The following is a 17,232-nucleotide window of genomic DNA, read 5'->3' as shown; positions in this document are numbered from 1 at the left end:
GTAGACAACAGAGAGAGATCCTACTCCCCTGACAGTTCCAGACTGTAGACCCCAGAGAGAGAGAACCTACTCCGCTGTACAGTTCCAGACTGTAGACAACAGAGAGAGAACCTACTCCCCTGTACAGTTCCAGACTGTAAACCCCAGAGAGAGAGATCCTACTCCCCTGTACAGTTCCAGACTGTAGACAACAGAGAGAGAACCTACTCCCCTGTACAGTTCCAGACTGTAGACCCCAGAGAGAGAACCTACTCCCCTGTACAGTTCCAGACTGTAGACCCCAGAGAGAGAGAACCTACTCCCCTGTACAGTTCCAGACTGTAGACCCCAGAGAGAGAGAACCTACTCCCCTGTACAGTTCCAGACTGTAGACCCCAGAGAGAGAACCTACTCCCCTGTACAGTTCCAGACTGTAGACCCCAGAGAGAGAGATCCTACTCCCCTGTACAGTTCCAGACTGTAGACAACAGAGAGAGAACCTACTCCCCTGTACAGTTCCAGACTGTAGACCCCAGAGAGAGAACCTACTCCCCTGTACAGTTCCAGACTGTAGACCCCAGAGAGAGAGATCCTACTCCCCTGTACAGTTCCAGACTGTAGACAACAGAGAGATCCTACTCCCCTGTACAGTTCCAGACTATAGACCCCAGAGAGAGAGAACCTACTCCCCTGTACAGTTCCAGACTGTAGACAACAGAGAGAGAACCTACTCCCCTGTACAGTTCCAGACTGTAGACCCCAGAGAGAGAACCTACTCCCCTGTACAGTTCCAGACTGTAGACAACAGAGAGAGATCCTACTCCCCTGACAGTTCCAGACTGTAGACCCCAGAGAGAGAGAACCTACTCCCCTGTACAGTTCCAGACTGTAGACCCCAGAGAGAGAGATCCTACTCCCCTGTACAGTTCCAGACTGTAGACAACAGAGAGAGAACCTACTCCCCTGTACAGTTCCAGACTGTAGACCCCAGAGAGAGAACCTACTCCCCTGTACAGTTCCAGACTGTAGACCCCAGAGAGAGAGATCCTACTCCCCTGTACAGTTCCAGACTGTAGACAACAGAGAGAACCTACTCCCCTGTACAGTTCCAGACTGTAGACCCCAGAGAGAGAACCTACTCCCCTGTACAGTTCCAGACTGTAGACCCCAGAGAGAGAGAAACTACTCCCCTGTACAGTTCCAGACTGTAGACCCCAGAGAGAGAGAACCTACTCCCCTGTACAGTTCCAGACTGTAGACAACAGAGAGAGAACCTACTCCCCTGTACAGTTCCAGACTGTAGACCCCAGAGAGAGAACCTACTCCCCCGTACAGTTCCAGACTGTAGACAACAGAGAGAACCTACTCCCCTGTACAGTTCCAGACTGTAGACCTCAGAGAGAGAACCTACTCCCCTGTACAGTTCCAGACTGTAGACCCCAGAGAGAGAGAACCTACTCCCCTGTACAGTTCCAGACTGTAGACCCCAGAGAGAGAGATCCACCTCCCCTGTACAGTTCCAGACTGTAGACCTCAGAGAGAGAACCTACTCCCCTGTACAGTTCCAGACTGTAGACCCCAGAGAGAGAACCTACTCCCCTGTACAGTTCCAGACTGTAGACCCCAGAGAGAGAACCTACTCCCCTGTACAGTTCCAGACTGTAGACCCCAGAGAGAGAACCTACTCCCCTGTACAGTTCCAGACTGTAGACAACAGAGAGAACCTACTCCCCTGTACAGTTCCAGACTGTAGACAACAGAGAGAACCTACTCCCCTGTACAGTTCCAGACTGTAGACCCCAGAGAGAGAGAACCTACTCCCCTGTACAGTTCCAGACTGTAGACAACAGAGAGAGAGAACCTACTCCCCTGTACAGTTCCAGACTGTAGACCCCAGAGAGAGAGATCCACCTCCCCTGTACAGTTCCAGACTGTAGACAACAGAGAGAGATCCTACTCCCCTGTACAGTTCCAGACTGTAGACAACAGAGAGAGAACCTACTCCCCTGTACAGTTCCAGACTGTAGACAACAGAGAGAGAGAACCTACTCCCCTGTACAGTTCCAGACTGTAGACCCCAGAGATAGAGAACCTACTCCCCTGTACAGTTCCAGACTGTAGACCCCAGAGAGAGAGATCCACCTCCCCTGTACAGTTCCAGACTGTAGACAACAGAGAGAGATCCTACTCCCCTGTACAGTTCCAGACTGTAGACAACAGAGAGAGAACCTACTCCCCTGTACAGTTCCAGACTGTAGACAACAGAGAGAGAGAACCTACTCCCCTGACAGTTCCAGACTGTAGACCCCAGAGAGAGAGAACCTACTCCCCTGTACAGTTCTAGACTGTAGACAACAGAGAGAGAACCTACTCCCCTGTACAGTTCCAGACTGTAGACCCCAGAGAGAGAGAACCTACTCCCCTGTACAGTTCCAGACTGTAGACCCCAGAGAGAGAGAACCTACTCCCCTGACAGTTCCAGACTGTAGACAACAGAGAGAACCTACTCCCCTGTACAGTTCCAGACTGTAGACCCCAGAGAGAGATCCTACTCCCCTGTACAGTTCCAGACTGTAGACAACAGAGAGAACCTACTCCCCTGTACAGTTCCAGAGTGTAGACCCCAGAGAGAGAGAACCTACTCCCCTGTACAGTTCCAGACTGTAGACAACAGAGAGAACCTACTCCCCTGTACAGTTCCAGACTGTAGACCTCAGAGAGAGAACCTACTCCCCTGTACAGTTCCAGACTGTAGACCCCAGAGAGAGAGAACCTACTCCCCTGTACAGTTCCAGACTGTAGACCCCAGAGAGAGAGATCCACCTCCCCTGTACAGTTCCAGACTGTAGACAACAGAGAGAGATCCTACTCCCCTGTACAGTTCCAGACTGTAGACAACAGAGAGAGAACCTACTCCCCTGTACAGTTCCAGACTGTAGACAACAGAGAGAGAGAACCTACTCCCCTGTACAGTTCCAGACTGTAGACCCCAGAGAGAGAGAACCTACTCCCCTATACAGTTCCAGACTGTAGACAACAGAGAGATCCTACTCCCCTGTACAGTTCCAGACTGTAGACAACAGAGAGAACCTACTCCCCTGTACAGTTCCAGACTGTAGACAACAGAGAGAGAACCTACTCCCCTGTACAGTTCCAGACTGTAGACCCCAGAGAGAGAACCTACTCCCCTGTACAGTTCCAGACTGTAGACCCCAGAGAGAACCTACTCCCCTGTACAGTTCCAGACTGTAGAACTCAGAGAGAGAGAACCTACTCCCCTGACAGTTCCAGACTGTAGACCCCAGAGAGAGAGAACCTACTCCCCTGACAGTTCCAGACTGTAGACCCCAGAGAGAGAACCTACTCCCCTGTACAGTTCCAGACTGTAGACAACAGAGAGAACCTACTCCCCTGTACAGTTCCAGACTGTAGACCCCAGAGAGAGATCCTACTCCCCTGTACAGTTCCAGACTGTATACCCCAGAGAGAGATCCTACTCCCCTGTACAGTTCCAGACTGTAGACCCCAGAGAGAGAACCTACTCCCCTGTACAGTTCCAGACTGTAGACAACAGAGAGAGAGAACCTACTCCCCTGTACAGTTCCAGACTGTAGACAACAGAGAGAGAGAACCTACTCCCCTGTACAGTTCCAGACTGTAGACCCCAGAGAGAGAACCTACTCCCCTGTACAGTTCCAGACTGTAGACAACAGAGAGAACCTACTCCCCTGTACAGTTCCAGACTGTAGACCCCAGAGAGAGAACCTACTCCCCTGTACAGTTCCAGACTGTAGACAACAGAGAGAACCTACTCCCCTGTACAGTTCCAGACTGTAGACCCCAGAGAGAGATCCTACTCCCCTGTACAGTTCCAGACTGTAAAAAACAGAGAGAACCTACTCCCCTGTACAGTTCCAGACTGTAGACCCCAGAGAGAGAACCTACTCCCCTGTACAGTTCCAGACTGTAGACCCCAGAGAGAGAACCTACTCCCCTGTACAGTTCCAGACTGTAGACAACAGAGAGAACCTACTCCCCTGTACAGTTCCAGACTGTAGACCCCAGAGAGAGATCCTACTCCCCTGTACAGTTCCAGACTGTATACCCCAGAGAGAGATCCTACTCCCCTGTACAGTTCCAGACTGTAGACCCCAGAGAGAGAACCTACTCCCCTGTACAGTTCCAGACTGTAGACAACAGAGAGAGAGAACCTACTCCCCTGTACAGTTCCAGACTGTAGACAACAGAGAGAGAGAACCTACTCCCCTGTACAGTTCCAGACTGTAGACCCCAGAGAGAGAACCTACTCCCCTGTACAGTTCCAGACTGTAGACAACAGAGAGAACCTACTCCCCTGTACAGTTCCAGACTGTAGACCCCAGAGAGAGAACCTACTCCCCTGTACAGTTCCAGACTGTAGACAACAGAGAGAACCTACTCCCCTGTACAGTTCCAGACTGTAGACCCCAGAGAGAGATCCTACTCCCCTGTACAGTTCCAGACTGTAAAAAACAGAGAGAACCTACTCCCCTGTACAGTTCCAGACTGTAGACCCCAGAGAGAGAACCTACTCCCCTGTACAGTTCCAGACTGTAGACCCCAGAGAGAGAACCTACTCCCCTGTACAGTTCCAGACTGTAGACAACAGAGAGAACCTACTCCCCTGTACAGTTCCAGACTGTAGACAACAGAGAGAACCTACTCCCCTGTACAGTTCCAGACTGTAGACAACAGAGAGAACCTACTCCCCTGTACAGTTCCAGACTGTAGACCCCAGAGAGAGAACCTACTCCCCTGTACAGTTCCAGACTGTAGACAACAGAGAGAGAGAACCTACTCCCCTGTACAGTTCCAGACTGTAGACCCCAGAGAGAGAGAACCTACTCCCCTGTACAGTTCCAGACTGTAGACCCCAGAGAGAGAGAGATCCACCTCCCCTGTACAGTTCCAGACTGTAGACAACAGAGAGAGAACCTACTCCCCTGTACAGTTCCAGACTGTAGACAACAGAGAGAGAACCTACTCCCCTGTACAGTTCCAGACTGTAGACAACAGAGAGAACCTACTCCCCTGTACAGTTCCAGACTGTAGACCTCAGAGAGAGAACCTACTCCCCTGTACAGTTCCAGACTGTAGACCCCAGAGAGAGAGAACCTACTCCCCTGTACAGTTCCAGACTGTAGACAACAGAGAGAGAACCTACTCCCCTGTACAGTTCCAGACTGTAGACCCCAGAGAGAGAACCTACTCCCCTGTACAGTTCCAGACTGTAGACAACAGAGAGAACCTACTCCCCTGTACAGTTCCAGACTGTAGACCCCAGAGAGAGAACCTACTCCCCTGTACAGTTCTAGACTGTAGACCACAGAGAGAGAACCTACTCCCCTGTACAGTTCCAGACTGTAGACAACAGAGAGAACCTACTCCCCTGTACAGTTCCAGACTGTAGACCCCAGAGAGAGAACCTACTCCCCTGTACAGTTCCAGACTGTAGACCCCAGAGAGAGAGAACCTACTCCCCTGTACAGTTCCAGACTGTAGACCCCAGAGAGAGAGAACCTACTCCCCTGTACAGTTCCAGACTGTAGACAACAGAGAGAGAGAACGTACTCCCCTGTACAGTTCCAGACTGTAGACAACAGAGAGAGAGAACCTACTCCCCTGTACAGTTCCAGACTGTAGACAACAGAGAGAGAGAACCTACTCCCCTGTACAGTTCCAGACTGTAGACCCCAGAGAGAGAACCTACTCCCCTGTACAGTTCCAGACTGTAGACAACAGAGAGAACCTACTCCCCTGTACAGTTCCAGACTGTAGACCCCAGAGAGAGAACCTACTCCCCTGTACAGTTCCAGACTGTAGACAACAGAGAGAACCTACTCCCCTGTACAGTTCCAGACTGTAGACCCCAGAGAGAGATCCTACTCCCCTGTACAGTTCCAGACTGTAAAAAACAGAGAGAACCTACTCCCCTGTACAGTTCCAGACTGTAGACCCCAGAGAGAGAACCTACTCCCCTGTACAGTTCCAGACTGTAGACCCCAGAGAGAGAACCTACTCCCCTGTACAGTTCCAGACTGTAGACCCCAGAGAGAGAACCTACTCCCCTGTACAGTTCCAGACTGTAGACAACAGAGAGAACCTACTCCCCTGTACAGTTCCAGACTGTAGACCCCAGAGAGAGATCCTACTCCCCTGTACAGTTCCAGACTGTAAAAAACAGAGAGAACCTACTCCCCTGTACAGTTCCAGACTGTAGACCCCAGAGAGAGAACCTACTCCCCTGTACAGTTCCAGACTGTAGACCCCAGAGAGAGAACCTACTCCCCTGTACAGTTCCAGACTGTAGACAACAGAGAGAACCTACTCCCCTGTACAGTTCCAGACTGTAGACAACAGAGAGAACCTACTCCCCTGTACAGTTCCAGACTGTAGACAACAGAGAGAACCTACTCCCCTGTACAGTTCCAGACTGTAGACCCCAGAGAGAGAACCTACTCCCCTGTACAGTTCCAGACTGTAGACAACAGAGAGAGAGAACCTACTCCCCTGTACAGTTCCAGACTGTAGACCCCAGAGAGAGAGAACCTACTCCCCTGTACAGTTCCAGACTGTAGACCCCAGAGAGAGAGAGATCCACCTCCCCTGTACAGTTCCAGACTGTAGACAACAGAGAGAGAACCTACTCCCCTGTACAGTTCCAGACTGTAGACAACAGAGAGAGAACCTACTCCCCTGTACAGTTCCAGACTGTAGACAACAGAGAGAACCTACTCCCCTGTACAGTTCCAGACTGTAGACCTCAGAGAGAGAACCTACTCCCCTGTACAGTTCCAGACTGTAGACCCCAGAGAGAGAGAACCTACTCCCCTGTACAGTTCCAGACTGTAGACAACAGAGAGAGAACCTACTCCCCTGTACAGTTCCAGACTGTAGACCCCAGAGAGAGAACCTACTCCCCTGTACAGTTCCAGACTGTAGACAACAGAGAGAACCTACTCCCCTGTACAGTTCCAGACTGTAGACAACAGAGAGAGAACCTACTCCCCTGTACAGTTCCAGACTGTAGACAACAGAGAGAACCTACTCCCCTGTACAGTTCCAGACTGTAGACCTCAGAGAGAGAACCTACTCCCCTGTACAGTTCCAGACTGTAGACCCCAGAGAGAGAGAACCTACTCCCCTGTACAGTTCCAGACTGTAGACAACAGAGAGAGAACCTACTCCCCTGTACAGTTCCAGACTGTAGACCCCAGAGAGAGAACCTACTCCCCTGTACAGTTCCAGACTGTAGACAACAGAGAGAACCTACTCCCCTGTACAGTTCCAGACTGTAGACCCCAGAGAGAGAACCTACTCCCCTGTACAGTTCTAGACTGTAGACCACAGAGAGAGAACCTACTCCCCTGTACAGTTCCAGACTGTAGACAACAGAGAGAACCTACTCCCCTGTACAGTTCCAGACTGTAGACCCCAGAGAGAGAACCTACTCCCCTGTACAGTTCCAGACTGTAGACCCCAGAGAGAGAGAACCTACTCCCCTGTACAGTTCCAGACTGTAGACCCCAGAGAGAGAGAACCTACTCCCCTGTACAGTTCCAGACTGTAGACAACAGAGAGAGAGAACGTACTCCCCTGTACAGTTCCAGACTGTAGACAACAGAGAGAGAGAACCTACTCCCCTGTACAGTTCCAGACTGTAGACAACAGAGAGAACCTACTCCCCTGTACAGTTCCAGACTGTAGACAACAGAGAGAACCTACTCCCCTGTACAGTTCCAGTCTGTAGACAACAGAGAGAACCTACTCCCCTGTACAGTTCCAGACTGTAGACCCCAGAGAGAGAACCTACTCCCCTGTACAGTTCCAGACTGTAGACAACAGAGAGAACCTACTCCCCTGTACAGTTCCAGACTGTAGACAACAGAGAGAACCTACTCCCCTGTACAGTTCCAGACTGTAGACAACAGAGAGAACCTACTCCCCTGTACAGTTCCAGACTGTAGACCCCAGAGAGAACCTACTCCCCTGTACAGTTCCAGACTGTAGACCCCAGAGAGAGAGAACCTACTCCCCTGTACAGTTCCAGACAGTAGACAACAGAGAGAACCTACTCCCCTGTACAGTTCCAGACTGTAGACAACAGAGAGAGATCCTACTCCCCTGTACAGTTCCAGACTGTAGACCCCAGAGAGAGATCCTACTCCCCTGTACAGTTCCAGACTGTAGACAACAGAGAGAACCTACTCCCCTGTACAGTTCCAGACTGTAGACCCCAGAGAGAGAACCTACTCCCCTGTACAGTTCCAGACTGTAGACAACAGAGAGAACCTACTCCCCTGTACAGTTCCAGACTGTAGACAACAGAGAGAACCTACTCCCCTGTACAGTTCCAGACTGTAGACAACAGAGAGAACCTACTCCCCTGTACAGTTCCAGACTGTAGACCCCAGAGAGAACCTACTCCCCTGTACAGTTCCAGACTGTAGACAACAGAGAGAACCTACTCCCCTGTACAGTTCCAGACTGTAGACAACAGAGAGAACCTACTCCCCTGTACAGTTCCAGACTGTAGACCCCAGAGAGAACCTACTCCCCTGTACAGTTCCAGACTGTAGACCCCAGAGAGAGAGAACCTACTCCCCTGTACAGTTCCAGACTGTAGACAACAGAGAGAACCTACTCCCCTGTACAGTTCCAGACTGTAGACAACAGAGAGAGATCCTACTCCCCTGTACAGTTCCAGACTGTAGACCCCAGAGAGAGATCCTACTCCCCTGTACAGTTCCAGACTGTAGACCCCAGAGAGAGAACCTACTCCCCTGTACAGTTCCAGACTGTAGACCCCAGAGAGAGAGAACCTACTCCCCTGTACAGTTCCAGACTGTAGACAACAGAGAGAACCTACTCCCCTGTACAGTTCCAGACTGTAGACCCCAGAGAGAGAACCTACTCCCCTGTACAGTTCCAGACTGTAGACCCCAGAGAGAGAACCTACTCCCCTGTACAGTTCCAGACTGTAGACCCCAGAGAGAGAACCTACTCCCCTGTACAGTTCCAGACTGTAGACAACAGAGAGAACCTACTCCCCTGTACAGTTCCAGACTGTAGACAACAGAGAGAACCTACTCCCCTGTACAGTTCCAGACTGTAGACAACAGAGAGAACCTACTCCCCTGTACAGTTCCAGACTGTAGACCCCAGAGAGAGAACCTACTCCCCTGTACAGTTCCAGACTGTAGACAACAGAGAGAGAGAACCTACTCCCCTGTACAGTTCCAGACTGTAGACCCCAGAGAGAGAGAACCTACTCCCCTGTACAGTTCCAGACTGTAGACCCCAGAGAGAGAGAGATCCACCTCCCCTGTACAGTTCCAGACTGTAGACAACAGAGAGAGAACCTACTCCCCTGTACAGTTCCAGACTGTAGACAACAGAGAGAGAACCTACTCCCCTGTACAGTTCCAGACTGTAGACAACAGAGAGAACCTACTCCCCTGTACAGTTCCAGACTGTAGACCTCAGAGAGAGAACCTACTCCCCTGTACAGTTCCAGACTGTAGACCCCAGAGAGAGAGAACCTACTCCCCTGTACAGTTCCAGACTGTAGACAACAGAGAGAGAACCTACTCCCCTGTACAGTTCCAGACTGTAGACCCCAGAGAGAGAACCTACTCCCCTGTACAGTTCCAGACTGTAGACAACAGAGAGAACCTACTCCCCTGTACAGTTCCAGACTGTAGACCCCAGAGAGAGAGAACCTACTCCCCTGTACAGTTCCAGACTGTAGACCCCAGAGAGAGAGAACCTACTCCCCTGTACAGTTCCAGACTGTAGACAACAGAGAGAGAGAACGTACTCCCCTGTACAGTTCCAGACTGTAGACAACAGAGAGAGAGAACCTACTCCCCTGTACAGTTCCAGACTGTAGACAACAGAGAGAACCTACTCCCCTGTACAGTTCCAGACTGTAGACAACAGAGAGAACCTACTCCCCTGTACAGTTCCAGTCTGTAGACAACAGAGAGAACCTACTCCCCTGTACAGTTCCAGACTGTAGACCCCAGAGAGAGAACCTACTCCCCTGTACAGTTCCAGACTGTAGACAACAGAGAGAACCTACTCCCCTGTACAGTTCCAGACTGTAGACAACAGAGAGAACCTACTCCCCTGTACAGTTCCAGACTGTAGACAACAGAGAGAACCTACTCCCCTGTACAGTTCCAGACTGTAGACCCCAGAGAGAACCTACTCCCCTGTACAGTTCCAGACTGTAGACCCCAGAGAGAGAGAACCTACTCCCCTGTACAGTTCCAGACAGTAGACAACAGAGAGAACCTACTCCCCTGTACAGTTCCAGACTGTAGACAACAGAGAGAGATCCTACTCCCCTGTACAGTTCCAGACTGTAGACCCCAGAGAGAGATCCTACTCCCCTGTACAGTTCCAGACTGTAGACAACAGAGAGAACCTACTCCCCTGTACAGTTCCAGACTGTAGACCCCAGAGAGAGAACCTACTCCCCTGTACAGTTCCAGACTGTAGACAACAGAGAGAACCTACTCCCCTGTACAGTTCCAGACTGTAGACAACAGAGAGAACCTACTCCCCTGTACAGTTCCAGACTGTAGACAACAGAGAGAACCTACTCCCCTGTACAGTTCCAGACTGTAGACCCCAGAGAGAACCTACTCCCCTGTACAGTTCCAGACTGTAGACAACAGAGAGAACCTACTCCCCTGTACAGTTCCAGACTGTAGACAACAGAAAGAACCTACTCCCCTGTACAGTTCCAGACTGTAGACCCCAGAGAGAACCTACTCCCCTGTACAGTTCCAGACTGTAGACCCCAGAGAGAGAGAACCTACTCCCCTGTACAGTTCCAGACTGTAGACAACAGAGAGAACCTACTCCCCTGTACAGTTCCAGACTGTAGACAACAGAGAGAGATCCTACTCCCCTGTACAGTTCCAGACTGTAGACCCCAGAGAGAGATCCTACTCCCCTGTACAGTTCCAGACTGTAGACCCCAGAGAGAGAACCTACTCCCCTGTACAGTTCCAGACTGTAGACCCCAGAGAGAGAGAACCTACTCCCCTGTACAGTTCCAGACTGTAGACAACAGAGAGAACCTACTCCCCTGTACAGTTCCAGTCTGTAGACAACAGAGAGAACCTACTCCCCTGTACAGTTCCAGACTGTAGACCCCAGAGAGAGAGAACCTACTCCCCTGTACAGTTCCAGACTGTAGACAACAGAGAGAACCTACTCCCCTGTACAGTTCCAGACTGTAGACAACAGAGAGAACCTACTCCCCTGTACAGTTCCAGACTGTAGACAACAGAGAGAACCTACTCCCCTGTACAGTTCCAGACTGTAGACCCCAGAGAGAACCTACTCCCCTGTACAGTTCCAGACTGTAGACCCCAGAGAGAGAGATCCTACTCCCCTGTACAGTTCCAGACTGTAGACCCCAGAGAGAACCTACTCCCCTGTACAGTTCCAGACTGTAGACCCCAGAGAGAGAGAACCTACTCCCCTGTACAGTTCCATACTGTAGACAACAGAGAGAACCTACTCCCCTGTACAGTTCCAGACTGTAGACAACAGAGAGAGATCCTACTCCCCTGTACAGTTCCAGACTGTAGACCCCAGAGAGAGATCCTACTCCCCTGTACAGTTCCAGACTGTAGACAACAGAGAGAACCTACTCCCCTGTACAGTTCCAGACTGTAGACCCCAGAGAGAGAACCTACTCCCCTGTACAGTTCCAGACTGTAGACAACAGAGAGAACCTACTCCCCTGTACAGTTCCAGACTGTAGACAACAGAGAGAACCTACTCCCCTGTAGAGTTCCAGACTGTAGACAACAGAGAGAACCTACTCCCCTGTACAGTTCCAGACTGTAGACCCCAGAGAGAGAGAACCTACTCCCCTGTACAGTTCCAGACTGTAGACCTCAGAGAGAGAACCTACTCCCCTGTACAGTTCCAGACTGTAGACCCCAGAGAGAGAGAACCTACTCCCCTGTACAGTTCCAGACTGTAGACAACAGAGAGAACCTACTCCCCTGTACAGTTCCAGACTGTAGACAACAGAGAGAGATCCTACTCCCCTGTACAGTTCCAGACTGTAGACCCCAGAGAGAGATCCTACTCCCCTGTACAGTTCCAGACTGTAGACAACAGAGAGAACCTACTCCCCTGTACAGTTCCAGACTGTAGACCCCAGAGAGAGAGAACCTACTCCCCTGTACAGTTCCAGACTGTAGACCCCAGAGAGAGAACCTACTCCCCTGTACAGTTCCAGACTGTAGACCCCAGAGAGAGAACCTACTCCCCTGTACAGTTCCAGACTGTAGACCCCAGAGAGAGAGAACCTACTCCCCTGTACAGTTCCAGACTGTAGACAACAGAGAGAACCTACTCCCCTGTACAGTTCCAGACTGTAGACAACAGAGAGAACCTACTCCCCTGTACAGTTCCAGACTGTAGACCCCAGAGAGAGAGAACCTACTCCCCTGTACAGTTCCAGACTGTAGACCCCAGAGAGAGAGAACCTACTCCCCTGTACAGTTCCAGACTGTAGACCCCAGAGAGAGAACCTACTCCCCTGTACAGTTCCAGACTGTAGACAACAGAGAGAACCTACTCCCCTGTACAGTTCCAGACTGTAGACCCCAGAGAGAGAGAACCTACTCCCCTGTACAGTTCCAGACTGTAGACAACAGAGAGAGAACCTACTCCCCTGTACAGTTCCAGACTGTAGACCAAAGAGAGAGAACCTACTCCCCTGTACAGTTCCAGACTGTAGACCCCAGAGAGTACCTACTCCCCTGTACAGTTCCAGACTGTAGACCCCAGAGAGAGAGAACCTACTCCCCTGACAGTTCCAGACTGTAGACAACAGAGAGAACCTACTCCCCTGTACAGTTCCAGACTGTAGACAACAGAGAGAACCTACTCCCCTGTACAGTTCCAGACTGTAGACCCCAGAGAGAGAACCTACTCCCCTGTACAGTTCCAGACTGTAGACAACAGAGAGAGATCCTACTCCCCTGTACAGTTCCAGACTGTAGACCCCAGAGAGAGATCCTACTCCCCTGTACAGTTCCAGACTGTAGACCCCAGAGATAGAACCTACTCCCCTGTACAGTTCCAGACTGTAGACCCCAGAGAGAGAACCTACTCCCCTGTACAGTTCCAGACTGTAGACCCCAGAGAGAGAACCTACTCCCCTGTACAGTTCCAGACTGTAGACCCCAGAGAGAGAGAACCTACTCCCCTGTACAGTTCCAGACTGTAGACAACAGAGAGAACCTACTCCCCTGTACAGTTCCAGACTGTAGACAACAGAGAGAGATCCTACTCCCCTGTACAGTTCCAGACTGTAGACCCCAGAGAGAGATCCTACTCCCCTGTACAGTTCCAGACTGTAGACCCCAGAGAGAGAACCTACTCCCCTGTACAGTTCCAGACTGTAGACCCCAGAGAGAGAGAACCTACTCCCCTGTACAGTTCCAGACTGTAGACAACAGAGAGAACCTACTCCCCTGTACAGTTCCAGTCTGTAGACAACAGAGAGAACCTACTCCCCTGTACAGTTCCAGACTGTAGACCCCAGAGAGAGAACCTACTCCCCTGTACAGTTCCAGACTGTAGACAACAGAGAGAACCTACTCCCCTGTACAGTTCCAGACTGTAGACAACAGAGAGAACCTACTCCCCTGTACAGTTCCAGACTGTAGACCCCAGAGAGAACCTACTCCCCTGTACAGTTCCAGACTGTAGACCCCAGAGAGAGAGAACCTACTCCCCTGTACAGTTCCAGACTGTAGACAACAGAGAGAACCTACTCCCCTGTACAGTTCCAGACTGTAGACAACAGAGAGAGATCCTACTCCCCTGTACAGTTCCAGACTGTAGACCCCAGAGAGAGATCCTACTCCCCTGTACAGTTGCAGACTGTAGACAACAGAGAGAACCTACTCCCCTGTACAGTTCCAGACTGTAGACCCCAGAGAGAGAACCTACTCCCCTGTACAGTTCCAGACTGTAGACAACAGAGAGAACCTACTCCCCTGTACAGTTCCAGACTGTAGACAACAGAGAGAACCTACTCCCCTGTACAGTTCCAGACTGTAGACAACAGAGAGAACCTACTCCCCTGTACAGTTCCAGACTGTAGACCCCAGAGAGAACCTACTCCCCTGTACAGTTCCAGACTGTAGACCCCAGAGAGAGAGAACCTACTCCCCTGTACAGTTCCAGACTGTAGACAACAGAGAGAACCTACTCCCCTGTACAGTTCCAGACTGTAGACAACAGAGAGAGATCCTACTCCCCTGTACAGTTCCAGACTGTAGACCCCAGAGAGAGATCCTACTCCCCTGTACAGTTCCAGACTGTAGACCCCAGAGAGAGAACCTACTCCCCTGTACAGTTCCAGACTGTAGACCCCAGAGAGAGAACCTACTCCCCTGTACAGTTCCAGACTGTAGACCCCAGAGAGAGAGAACCTACTCCCCTGTACAGTTCCAGACTGTAGACAACAGAGAGAACCTACTCCCCTGTACAGTTCCAGACTGTAGACAACAGAGAGAACCTACTCCCCTGTACAGTTCCAGACTGTAGACCCCAGAGAGAGAGAACCTACTCCCCTGTACAGTTCCAGACTGTAGAACCCAGAGAGAGAGAACCTACTCCCCTGTACAGTTCCAGACTGTAGACCCCAGAGAGAGAACCTACCCCCCTGTACAGTTCCAGACTGTAGACAACAGAGAGAACCTACTCCCCTGTACAGTTCCAGACTGTAGACCCCAGAGAGAGAGAACCTACTCCCCTGTACAGTTCCAGACTGTAGACAACAGAGAGAGATCCTACTCCCCTGTACAGTTCCAGACTGTAGACCTCAGAGAGAGAACCTACTCCCCTGTACAGTTCCAGACTGTAGACCTCAGAGAGAGAACCTACTCCCCTGTACAGTTCCAGACTGTAGACCCCAGAGAGAGAACCTACTCCCCTGTACAGTTCCAGACTGTAGACAACAGAGAGAACCTACTCCCCTGTACAGTTCCAGACTGTAGACCCCAGAGAGAGAGAACCTACTCCCCTGTACAGTTCCAGACTGTAGACCCCAGAGAGAGAGAACCTACTCCCCTGTACAGTTCCAGACTGTAGACCCCAGAGAGAGAACCTACTCCCCTGTACAGTTCCAGACTGTAGACCCCAGAGAGAGAGAACCTACTCCCCTGTACAGTTCCAGACTGTAGACCCCAGAGAGAGAGAACCTACTCCCCTGTACAGTTCCAGACCGTAGACAACAGAGAGAACCTACTCCCCTGTACAGTTCCAGACTGTAGACCCCAGAGAGAGAGAACCTACTCCCCTGTACAGTTCCAGACTGTAGACAACAGAGAGAACCTACTCCCCTGTACAGTTCCAGACTGTAGACAACAGAGAGAACCTACTCCCCTGTACAGTTCCAGACTGTAGACAACAGAGAGAGAGAACCTACTCCCCTGTACAGTTCCAGACTGTAGACAACAGAGAGAACCTACTCCCCTGTACAGTTCCAGACTGTAGACAACAGAGAGAACCTACTCCCCTGTACAGTTCCAGACTGTAGACAACAGAGAGAACCTACTCCCCTGTACAGTTCCAGACTGTAGACAACAGAGAGAGAGAACCTACTCCCCTGTACAGTTCCAGACTGTAGACAACAGAGAGATCCTACTCCCCTGTACAGTTCCAGACTGTAGACCCCAGAGAGAGAGATCCTACTCCCCTGTACAGTTCCAGACTGTAGACAACAGAGAGAGAACCTACTCCCCTGTACAGTTCCAGACTGTAGACCCCAGAGAGAGAACCTACTCCCCTGTACAGTTCCAAACTGTAGACCCCAGAGAGAGAGATCCTACTCCCCTGTACAGTTCCAGACTGTAGACAACAGAGAGAGAACCTACTCCCCTGTACAGTTCCAAACTGTAGACCCCAGAGAGAGAGAACCTACTCCCCTGTACAGTTCCAGACTGTAGACAACAGAGAGAGAACCTACTCCCCTGTACAGTTCCAGACTGTAGACCCCAGAGAGAGAACCTACTCCCCTGTACAGTTCCAGACTGTAGACCCCAGAGAGAACCTACTCCCCTGTACAGTTCCAGACTGTAGACCTCAGAGAGAGAGAACCTACTCCCCTGACAGTTCCAGACTGTAGACCCCAGAGAGAGAGAACCTACTCCCCTGACAGTTCCAGACTGTAGACAACAGAGAGAACCTACTCCCCTGTACAGTTCCAGACTGTAGACAACAGAGAGAACCTACTCCCCTGTACAGTTCGAGACCGTAGACCTCAGAGAGAGAGAGAGGATGTGTGTCTTACCTTGCACTCACTCAGCAACCTGCTCCTCTCATCCAACTTCCTCTGTAGCTCCGCCTATGACACAACCAGCTGGGTCAATATGGATGGGAGTGTGTGTGTGTGTGGAAGGAACTGAATAGCTACTGCGGTGAGACAGGCAGTCCCACTATCAGTACATATTCACAACAAAGTTATTGTCAGACCGCCTTGTTGACCTGATAGCCAGCACACATCAGAGACTTATGTCTCCCTCTCTAACTTTAAGCATCAGCTGTCAGAGCAGCTTACCGATCACTGTGCCTGTACACAGCCCATCTGTAAATAGCACATCCAACTACCTCATCCCCATATTGTTATTTATACTCTTTTGCACCCCAGTATCTCTACTTGCATATCATCATCTGCACATCTATCACTCCAGTGTTAATGCTAAATTGTGATTATTTCTCCTCTATGGCCTATTTATTGCCTACCTCCCTACTCTTACACACACTGTACATAGATTTTTCTATTTTTCTTTTCTATTGTGTTATTGACTGTACGTTTGTTTATGTGTAACTCTGTGTTGTTGTTTTGTGTCGCACTGCTTTGCTTTATCTTGGCCAGGTCGCAGTTGTAAATGATAACTTGTTCTCAACTGGCCTACCTGGTTAAATAAAGGTGTTCTCAACTAGCCTACCTGGTTAAATAAAGGTGTTCTCAACTGGCCTACCTGGTTAAATAAAGGTGTTCTCAACTGGCCTACCTGGTTAAATAAAGGTGTTCTCAACTAGCCTACCTGGTTAAATAAAGGTGTTCTCAACTAGCCTACCTGGTTAAATAAAGGTGTTCTCAACTGGCCTACCTGGTTAAATAAAGGTGTTCTCAACTGGCCTACCTGGTTAAATAAAGGT

General features: G+C 50.6%; 1 protein-coding gene across 3 annotated transcripts in view; it reads right to left on the bottom strand.

Annotated features, from left to right (window-relative positions):
- The window catches only part of LOC129864247 (dixin-like), a 180,362-nt gene that overhangs the window by 30,268 nt on the left and 132,862 nt on the right, over window positions 1-17,232 (bottom strand). For all 3 annotated transcript variants that reach the window (XM_055936955.1, XM_055936954.1, XM_055936956.1), the window contains one exon: window positions 16,361-16,414. In XM_055936955.1, coding sequence (XP_055792930.1) covers window positions 16,361-16,414 — 54 coding nt within the window. The remainder of the gene's footprint in view (window positions 1-16,360; window positions 16,415-17,232) is intronic.

Source organism: Salvelinus fontinalis, chromosome 10, assembly GCF_029448725.1.
Source record: "Salvelinus fontinalis isolate EN_2023a chromosome 10, ASM2944872v1, whole genome shotgun sequence".
NCBI classification, from domain to species: domain Eukaryota; kingdom Metazoa; phylum Chordata; class Actinopteri; order Salmoniformes; family Salmonidae; genus Salvelinus; species Salvelinus fontinalis.
This window is presented reverse-complemented; position numbering and strand designations above follow the sequence as displayed.